The sequence below is a fragment of the Neopsephotus bourkii genome, unplaced genomic scaffold (genome assembly GCF_033783945.1).
Source record: "Neopsephotus bourkii isolate Nb327-2 ecotype Australia unplaced genomic scaffold, CSIRO-AGI_Nbou_v1 NB_1269, whole genome shotgun sequence".
NCBI lineage: Eukaryota > Metazoa > Chordata > Aves > Psittaciformes > Psittacidae > Neopsephotus > Neopsephotus bourkii.
In genome coordinates, this window is record NW_026901754.1 from 510,655 (window position 1) to 520,912 (window position 10,258).

A 10,258-nucleotide genomic window follows, 5' to 3' on the forward strand; every position below is an offset into this window, starting at 1 on the left:
CTGATGTTCTTTCCATTCACTGAAATTACATTCTGCTATTTCTGTAAGATTCTGTAAGCCTTCACAGCCAGTCTTTTTTCAAAAGTCTTTTCAGTTTAAGCATATTCTATTGAAAAGTACAAAGTCTGTGAACATTCTGAGTTTACACTTCCGTTCTGAAAGGACACAAGATAATATAAGCAGATCAACACTAAGTAGCATAAAACAAAATATGTGGCTACCTTTGTTTATTTGCTTCAATTTCTGTAGCACATCTAGATGTTTTTGGAAGTAGAGTCTTGTAAGGAATCCAGGATCACATGCTTACTGTCATATTGTTTCTCCTGCTTCTCTTGCCCAATTCTGCAATGTACAAATGATCACATTGTCTTCAATTAATGCTGAGCTGGAATACGTACCTCCAGTACAATACGGTGTAGATACTTAATCAGGTCTAGAAGCCCTTTCAGGAGATGTGTCAGCCCATCATTACTGGTGCTGCTGTGTAATTCTCGGTTCATGAGCAGGATCAGTTTACTTTGTAGTTTGGACTGTGAATCTTCATGTGCTGGTGATTCCAGTCATAGCATATGAATTGATATGTAACTGAACTGAGCATTACCTGATGTGATTGAAGCATCACAGTCTTTCCCACCAGATGAATCAGAGCACAGGTCTTCTTCAGCAGTAATAACAAGACCAAAGCCACTTAGCTTCTCCCATAAATCTACACCTGCAGTTTGCACAGCCAGGAACGAATGTGCATCTGCTAAAAGAAATGTACTGTCATGTGTAGCTTTCATTCCCGTTTACCAGTTGACTCTCTTGTGTAAATCATTAAGTGAGTAAAACCTACACCAGGTAATTAGAGTTCCCCAGTTTTTAATGCTGAGAAACTGTTTCATCACTTCTCTCTTGAAGTCTGCTTCATTTAAGTGTACTGCCAAATTTGGCAACACTGCTTTGTTAGCCTGGAGTACTGCCACTGAGGTGGCCAAAGAGAACATATGGAACAGGTTCAGAGAAGAGCTGTATTCTGACAGAAATGCATACAGATAGTCTCAGTATCAAGTGGATCTTTGTACGCATAGTGCACATCCAGATAATCAATGCAATAACAGAACAGAAATAGAAGGAATGCTACTTCCTCTTTTCTTGTGCTTGTATAACAAGGTACATAAGTAGTAGTAACAGAGTCGATGACTCCTGTACTTATGTGCTCATAGCAGTATAAAAATAAATTAATAAGGATATATTAGTTGTGAAACTGGCTTTCAGGTTTTCTGTTTTACTTACTTTTCAAGTTTTGCTCTTTGTAGTTTTCTTTATTACTGGAGTCTAACCCTACTTACTACAGAACACAAACGCTACGTTAATTTAGAAATGAAGTGTTATGGGATTCTTTCTGTAGTAACAAGTCATGAAGATTTGCATGACAGTCAGAATTTGTACGTGAAAGTGGCTGGTAATTCTTCCCAAGTGCTGCATGTCAGTCTAGCTCTCTACAGGAAAGTGAAAATTGGGGAATAGAGTCCGAGTTTGGCTTTTGCTCTGCAAGAATGACTTTGTTTCAGAACTCACTAGCTTAAAAATGTGAAGCTTTCCATACCAACTCCGCAGTGTCCTGTATCCTTTTTCTCCTTTAGTTCGTCCAGAATTTACGGATACTTTAGCAATCAAGCAGGGATGGCATCCCATTCTTGAAAAGATAGCTGTGGAAAAACCCGTGCCTAACAATACATATCTGACAGAGGGTAACAATTTTGTCATTATTACAGGACCAAATATGAGTGGAAAATCAACATACCTAAAACAGATTGCTCTTTGTCAAATTATGGCACAGATTGGTGAGTAATAATGTACTGTGTTACTAATCTGCAGGTGGTTGTTTTCTACTTAAAAATATTTATGAAGTTGAATGATTTGGCTTCTAGAATAAGATTCTGTCTAAATGGTGCCAGGTGTTTTTTAGTCTGTTTGCTCCTATCAACTCTTGTGTTGCTGACAGAAGCCACTGCAAGGTTTTGTGTCTGCCATTGGCCCTGTTTGTGTATTTGGAAGCATTCCCAGTCTGTTCTTAGGAAAGGTACAGTTGTGTGCTTCAGCCCTTTGGAGCACCTTAATCCAGTCTAGCACCTTATATTACACTGATAGCAAGTGTCCTTGAAGTATGCTCATTAAGCTACATATGTGTTGGTAATCCAAAAGGAACATGAGAAATTCCTGAGTATAGGGATGAGTCTCAGTTAGACTCCTCATGTTTTTACCTTAAAGATGGAGGTAACCCCCCGTTCCACAGCAGGCTGGTAGCATGGAAGAAATACCTTAATAGGCTGACCCTGTCTCTATTAGGATGAAATTACTTAGCAGTGGTGAATAAAATTTGTCCACCATGCGTTTGTGGGTGCAGTCCCCAACAACTGCAAGTTCAAAATTGTCATGTCACACTGATATGAGAAAACTCACATTTTACTTGTTCCGTAGGTTCTTATGTCCCAGCAGAGTATTGTTCCTTTCGAATAGCAGAGCAGATATTTACCAGAATAGGTATGGATGATGATATAGAAACAAATGCCTCAACATTCATGAAGGAAATGAAAGAGGTATTAAACATGGCTAAGTCAGGGTCCAAGGCCCATTTTTACTTTTAGGCTAATAAGAATTGTATAATTCCACTGAAAGAATGTACTTTTAAAAGTAGTCAGAAATTCAGCTGTCATCTGTTGCTTAATGATAAACCACAGAAACCCAGGCATATCTTAAAACAAGATATGCCAATACAAGTAAAAATCAGTGCTCTGTTGGACAGGAGTTTTGACATTTTATTATTCCTTGGACCTTAAATGAGCCTAAGCTTCCTCAGTTCCCTTTCCCTAAATGATACAGTTTTGAGGGAAAGTGATATATTCAGTGGGCAAGAGGAGGAATACTGCAAGAGGAGTCTTTGCTTGGTTAGAATTGGCAGCTGTTGGAAAGCTGTGAAAAGGTAAAATATATGGCTCTGACATGATTTTTAAGAACTTCTATATTAGGTCTCATCTGAATAAGGCAGAGTATTCCTCGAGTATCCCTCTGGGCATCCCTCTGAGCAGCACTGTTCCTAATGGGGGTTCTTAAAAAATGCTTTGTAGGGATAGTAACACATGAAATATTTTTTTAGATAACATACATCATACAAAACGCTAATGACAAATCACTCATCATAATTGACGAACTTGGCAGAGGTACCAGTGCTGAAGAAGGAATTGGCATTTGTTACGCTGCCTGTGAATATCTGTTGAATTTAAAGGTAATTCTATTTTGGAAAAGAAACGAAACAAAAAAAAAAACCTAATTATTTTATCATAAATGCAAGTTTGTGTTTCTGTGTAGAAAGGGAACAACCCGGGCTCTTTAGTTTTGCTTTGTACAGCTTTGAATGCTCAAATATTGAACCTTTTTAATCGGCTGTTACCTTTCCAAAGTACAGTAGCAGTTCCACAAAGCAGTCACACAGGCTTGAGGCTTGTTTAGCAAACAGAAAGATGGTTTTAGATGGGTTGAAAGTTTCACCTCTGTCACGACTTAGGTGATCATCTAATTTTTCTGATTTACTGTAATTTATTCCAGAATCATTTCCAACAGAAATTTTCTTTCTTGTTTCCTTATTTAGGCATTTACATTATTTGCTACACATTTCCTGGAACTGTGTCATATGGATGCCTTATATCCCAATGTGGAAAACTACCATTTTGAAGTGCAACATGTGAGAAGTAGTGCTGGAAATAAGGAGAAAATTGCTTACACTTACACACTCTCTAAAGGATATACAGAGGAAAAGAACTATGGTAATGGATTCTAGTATGACTTTAACTTAGTAAACCTCATATAGGACATTATTTCAGTTAATAGGTATCTAACAATGTTTTTCTGCTGACAGATTTCTCCTAAGTTAGTATCTCTCTCAGAGTTACAGCTGCAGATCTGTAATATGTTCCTAATACTTACGTGTTTTAACTGTGCAGTGAGATGTTAGTTTTGGGGTGGTATGAAGAACTTGGATGAAATATTCCTTTCCTGGGTTGGGGGATTGGAATTAGATGATATTTAACATCCCTTCCAACCCAAACCGTTCTGTGATTCTATAAACACCCCCCCCCCCTTGTTTAATAATGTGAGTAGCTACTTGATTCATCTCTGAATGAGATGAGCCAAACTCAGCACACAGTGCTCGAGGTGATGATGGAAGTGAGTGAAAGTTCTGGAGAGACTTACAGCTGTGAAAATGAGGTTTATGTAAAACTCCCTGACGTGTCTGCCATATGTAATGATATATCATTTAAATAGCAGCTTGGCCTTTTTCAGTTAACAAAAAGGCATAAAGTTTCTTTTAAAAATGGCAGGAATTATACAGTGTGTCAGCCAAAGGCTGATTTTGAGAGGTTCCACTAAAGCATCAGTGTTCTCAGGAAAGTGAGTTTACTTCTCTTTTAACTTCCCCTCAGTACTTCACTTTAATGCTATATAGTCAGATAGGAACAGCCTCACACTCATAGGTCCTTGTCCTCATGGGGGACTTGAACCACCCTGATGTCTGTTGGAGCAATGGTACGACCTGGCACAAGCAATCCAGGAAGTTCCTTGATTGTGTGGAAGAAAATTTCCTTCTGCAAGCAGTAGAGGAGCTGACAAGGAGAGGTGCCATGCTTGACCTCGTGCTCACCAACAGGGAAGGGCTCGTTGGAAGTGTGACACTCCAGGGCAGCCTTGGGTGCAGCCATCATGAGATGGTCGAATTCGAGATCCTCAGGGCAGTGAGAAGAGCGTGCGGCAAGCTCACTGCCCTGGACTTCAAGAGAGCAGACTCTGGCCTCTTCAGGAACCTGCTTAGTAAGGTTCCAGGGGATATATCCCTAGAGGGCAGGGGGGCCCAAGACTGTTGGCGGATATTCAGGGATCACCGGCTACAAGCTCAGAAGTGTTGCATCCCAATAAGAAGGAAGTGCAGCAGGAGGGCCAGGAGACCTCCTTGGATGGATAAGGAGCTGCTGAGGAAACTTTGAGGGAACAAAGAGGCTTATAAAAGGTGGAAGCAAGGACAGGAGGCCTGGGAAGAGTACAGGGATGTTGTGCGGGAAGCTAGGGACCAGGTTAGGAAAGCTAAGGCCCAGTTAGAATTAAACTTGGCTAGGGATGTGGAAGATAACAGGAAGGGATTCTACAGGTACACTGCAAATAAAAGACAGACTAGAGACAACGTGGCCCCTCTCTGGAAGCTATCAGGAGAACTGGCTGCCCTGGACTGGGGGAAGGCTGAGGTTCTTAATGATTTCTTTGCCTCTGTCTTCACTGGCAAAGGCTCTGACCGCACCACCCAAGTCTTGGAAGGCGGGCACAGGGACTGTGAGAATGAAGACCTTGGGCCCACTGTAGGAGAGGATCTGGTTCGAGACCATCTTAAAAATCTGAACGTGCTCAAGTCCATGGGTCCTGATGAAATCCATCCGCGGGTCCTGAAGGAGCTGGCAAATGAAGTTCCTAAGCCGCTGGCCATCATATTTGAAAAATCATGGCAGTCAGGTGAAGTTCCTGACAACTGGAAAAAGGGAAATATAACGCCCATTTTCAAGAAGGGGACAATGGATGACCCAGGGAATTACAGACCGGTCAGTCTCACCTCTGTGCCTGGCAAAATCTTGGAGCAGATTCTCCTGGAAGGCATGCTAAGGCACGTGAGAAACAACAAGGTGCTTGGTGACAGCCAGCATGGCTTCACTAAGGGGAAATCCTGCCTGACCAATTTGGTGGCCTTTTATGATGGGGCTACAGAACTGATGGACAGGGGTAGAGCAGTTGATGTCATCTACCTGGATTTGTGTAAAGCATTTGACACTGTCCCACACAACATCCTTGTCTCTAAATTGGAGAGACATCAATTTGATGAATGGACCACTCAGTGGATAAAGAACTGGCTGGAGGGCTGCACACAAAGGGTTGTGGTCAATGGCTCAATGTCGAGCTGTAGACCAGTAACGAGCGGTGTCCTTAAGGGATCGGTGCTGGGACCGGTCTTGTTCAACATCTTCATTGCTAACATGGACAGTGGGATTGAGTGCACCCTCAGCAAGTTTGCCGATGACACCAAGCTCTGTGGTTCGGTTGATACGCTGGAGGGAAGGAATGCCATCCAGAGGGACCTTGACACGCTTGTGAGGTGGGCTGATGCCAACCTCATGGAGTTTAACCATGCCAAGTGCAAGGTCCTACACCTGGGTCGGAGCAATCCCAGGCACAGCTACAGGCTGGGCAGAGAAGAGATTCAGAGCAGCCCAAGGAGAAGGACTTGGGGGTGCTGGTCGATGAGAAAATGAGCATGAGCTGGCTTCAGTGTGTGCTTGCAGCCCAGAAACTAACTGTATCCTGGGCTGCATCCAAAGGAGTGTGACCAGCATGTCAAAGGAGGTGATCCTACCCCTTTATTCTGCTCTCGTGAGACCTCACTTGGAGCATTGTGTGCAGTTCTGGTGTCCTAAACATAAAAAGGACATGGAACTGTTGGAACAAGTCCAGAGGAGGCCACGAGGATGATCAGGGACTGGAGCACCTCCCATATGAAGATCGGCTGAGAAAGTTGGGGCTGTTCAGTCTGGAGAAGAGAAGGCTGCGTGGAGACCGCATCGCAGCCTTCCAGTATCTGAAGGGGGCATATAGGGATGCTGGGGATGGACTCCTCTTTAGGGACTGTAGTGGTAGGACAAGGGGTAATGGGTTAAAACTTAAACAGGGGAAGTTTAGATTGGATATAAAGAAGAAGTTCTTTACTGTAATGGTGGTGAGGCACTGGAATGGGTTGCCCAGGGTGGTTGTGAATGCTCCATCCCTGGCAGTGTTCAAGGCCAGGTTGGACAGAGCCTTGGGTGAGGTGTCCCTGCCCATGACAGGGGTTGGGAACTGGATGAACTTAAGGTCCTTTCCAACCTTAACTATTCTATGATTCTATTCTATGAGTCAGAATAAGTCAAATTGAAGACTGCACAGATTGACCGTTAATGGGTCAATAAAGGAATGAGTGAGTGACAGTAAGGCATAGCTACATTTTTAAGGAGTTACAGAACTCCATACATTTCCAAATACTAGATTCTGAAGTTTGATTTAGGTGACATTTAATCAGCAGAAAATTAGCTACACATGACTTTTGTAGATTAGTGGTAACTGAGGCCTAGCAATTATTCCAGTCAGGCTTCCATTAACTGGTCTTAAAATGTTTCTTTATCAGAATTTCAGAATAAGTTTCCTTGCCTTTGGCTGCACAAGCTCAGTTTCAGATGCTGCAATAGCCCTTACTTGAGCAAAGTCAAATTCTGAGAAAGAGGGCAGGTTCCCTTCTTCACCCTTTTTCATTTTTAACCCTACAGTATGAGAGCCCCAAGGAAGCACAGCTTTCTCACAACAGCCAGGGCCACGGGCAGAGGGCAAAAAAGTATGTTAGTGCAGGGACAAAAATGTACCTCTCTTCCTTTCCATATCCATTGGATATGTGAGTTGAAGGGAGAGTGCATTTAGCACAACCACAGCATTTTCTGGCCTGCCCAATTAAAAGAATTGAACAGAAAAGTTGCTAGCACCAGCATGCCATTTTTCAGCTTTAACCCCTCATGTGCCTCATCCTGTGCAGTTACAGTGCTACCAGCAGTAACTTCTTGTGGAAGCCTAGCTCAGAGGTAACACAGGAAACATTTTGTAACTCTTAAAACCGTACTGCTCATTAAAACCAATACGAGACACAAAGAGAAAATGTATGTAAAAATTATTTTAATAAAAATTAAAATTTCTCCCTTAAAAAAATAGGCCAAGTTAATTTTGGCAGACATAGTGTGGGAAGTAGGGAAAAGTGACATCAAAACCCCTGATTTGTCTTTTTATATATTTAGGATTAAAAGCTGCAGAAGTTTCCTCCCTACCATCATCTATCGTTGTGGATGCAAAGGAAATCACAAATCACATTGCAAAACAAATCTTGGTATGTAATAGAAAATTGTAAGGGAGCAATTCACAGTTTTCATAAAACTTAGAGACATTTTCAGTTCCTGGCAGGACATGGGAGAAGCACTGCCCCTGGTTTTAGCAAAGTAGATGTCGGTAAAATCTGTGTTTCTGAACCAGTTATAAAACACTATACTGAAGGTTGCTGTTAGGTGACAGCCCAGAGCAGTCCTTAGAGTGAAGGAGTTTAGGATGGAGCATTGGTGTACAAGTCAAGAATCAGGATGTGCGAAAGAGGCTGGAAAATAGCTAATATTAGCATTTTAATAACAGAAGAGAATTGATTTCCTGTTTTACTGCATGGGTGTGTTTTTGAGAATAGCACAGGCAGAAGAGCACTCCTGAGATGATGAGACAGAGAGCCGCATACCATTTAGCAATGAGATTGGTTCAGACTGCCAGAAATTCTCGATTGGATCCAGACAGTTTGCGCATATATTTGAAAGGCTTGAAGAAGAAGTATGAAGCCAGTTGTCCTGCACCTGGACAGAGCAATGAGCAACAGTAATGTATTGCACGGGATGTTGCTCTAATTGTTATGACTGCAAGGTGATTCTGGTTTTCCCCATAGCATTAGAAAACACTGCTTTCCACATGCTTTTCATTTCTTAATGCTTAGTCTGAATTATATTCACTACTCAAAGACCATATGCTTCATGGTTTTTTTTCCACAAAACACACCTGAAATAAAAGCATTTACTCGAGGAGCACAGTTCTTTCTGATAATGGACTACATCCCCTTCATTATTTTCTAGAGACAAATAAGTTGTAGAACGTTTAGTATTTTCTTCCAATGTATCTGCTATTGCAGTTCTTATCTGATAGTAAAGATCTTGCCTAACGAAAGCAGTCTTTGAAACAGGTGGCCCACTTGTCTTGCACAGGCACACTGCACTGTTGAACATGCATCCATAAATCTGCATAAATGTATGCATATAGAGAATTTACTGTGCATTTATCTGTTAAATGGGCAATATAGAACAGCACAATATGTAATTTATAACAACAAATGTATTTTATATGTATAGCATCCATTTCCTTTTAACATCTTTTATCTTTGTAAACATACCAGCGCAACAGAATAACATTTGTAATGGTCACACTGTGGTTTTGTACTGAAGAAGGTTTTGTTTTGATTTAAGCTACTAACTGCAGTTCACCTCTCTTCAGGCCCTTGTTGCCAAGTCTCTCACTCATCACCTCCATCACTAAATACCATATTAGTTGTGAACCCCAGTGAGGGCTGTGACAGAAAGAAGTCTTCTGTGTTCAGGTTTCTTAACAAGAGGAACCAGATGGGAGGTGACATGCATTTCAGACATTGACTGGGCAGGGTGCACATGTCCCTCTTGGGGTCAGCCACTGCAGCACCAGGAAGAACAGGTCTGGGTGTGTGCCTGGAAGCCTGTCATAGTTTGACCCCATCAGAACCGTTCCCCTCTCCTGCGCACCTTGTTTCAGAGCCTTGGCCTTGCTTCCAGCCCATCAGGACTCTCTATTTACCTACTTTGCGCATTGCTCTCTCGAAACAGATGCTCAGTAAGGAGTTTGGTTTTTGTGTCCTTTCTCACTGGCATCTGTGTGCCAAGGAGCATGACCAGAACTCACAAAGATGGAGTAGATTCAGACTTACTTTACCACTGCCTGTAAATGGTCTTCGGTAGACGATGGGACTTGGATTTGAGGGTCTTTGGCAGCACTGTCCATAGCTCCATGGTGGCGTGGGGAAAGAAAAGGACCTTCAAGGGCTTTTACTGCAGATGTCTGGTGATGCTCAATAGGTACCCCCTGGCAGATGGGGACCGGGGCCATGGTGCTCAGAGGTGTCTGTCCCAGCACGGGAACAGAGAGGGGATGTCGTGGAGCAGAGCAGAGCCTGGTCAAGAGCCGTGGCACCATTGCAGCCTGTGGGACCGGGGCTGTGGGTGTTGCCCCGTCGCCTTTTTGGCCTTTGGGGTGCATGTCCCTGTGTGCATGGCAGTTACTGAAGTGAGGAGCTGCTGCTGGGGGCGGCTTTCCTCAGGGTTTGGAGAAAGGAGACAGGGAAGCAAGGAGGGGGAAAAGGAATGAGGGAAAGAAGGAGCGAAGGAGCTGTTTGTGGCCATTTCTATCCCATTTGTGCCCATTTCTTACCAGTTTAAGCCGTTTGTTGGCCATTTCTAACCCATTTTGAAACATTTTTCCCATTTCTAACCCAATATTGTCCACTTCTAACCCATTTTATGCCATTTTTTGCCACTTCTAACCAATACTTGAC

At 42.6% G+C, this 10,258-nt stretch overlaps 1 protein-coding gene across 5 annotated transcripts in view; it reads left to right on the plus strand.

Annotated features, from left to right (window-relative positions):
• MSH4 (mutS homolog 4) overlaps nucleotides 1–8,705 on the plus strand; it is a 33,061-nt gene extending 24,356 nt beyond the window's left edge. For 3 of the 5 annotated variants that reach the window (XM_061365046.1, XM_061365049.1, XM_061365050.1), the window contains 6 exons: nucleotides 1,626–1,826; nucleotides 2,464–2,582; nucleotides 3,140–3,268; nucleotides 3,632–3,806; nucleotides 7,890–7,978; nucleotides 8,324–8,705. In XM_061365046.1, the coding sequence (XP_061221030.1) occupies nucleotides 1,626–1,826; nucleotides 2,464–2,582; nucleotides 3,140–3,268; nucleotides 3,632–3,806; nucleotides 7,890–7,978; nucleotides 8,324–8,509 (899 nt within the window). In that variant the 3' untranslated portion in view covers nucleotides 8,510–8,705. The remainder of the gene's footprint in view (nucleotides 1–1,625; nucleotides 1,827–2,463; nucleotides 2,583–3,139; nucleotides 3,269–3,631; nucleotides 3,807–7,889; nucleotides 7,979–8,323) is intronic. The other 2 variants (XM_061365047.1, XM_061365048.1) reach the window with 2 other exon arrangements.
• The last annotated feature ends 1,553 nt before the right edge of the window (nucleotides 8,706–10,258 follow it).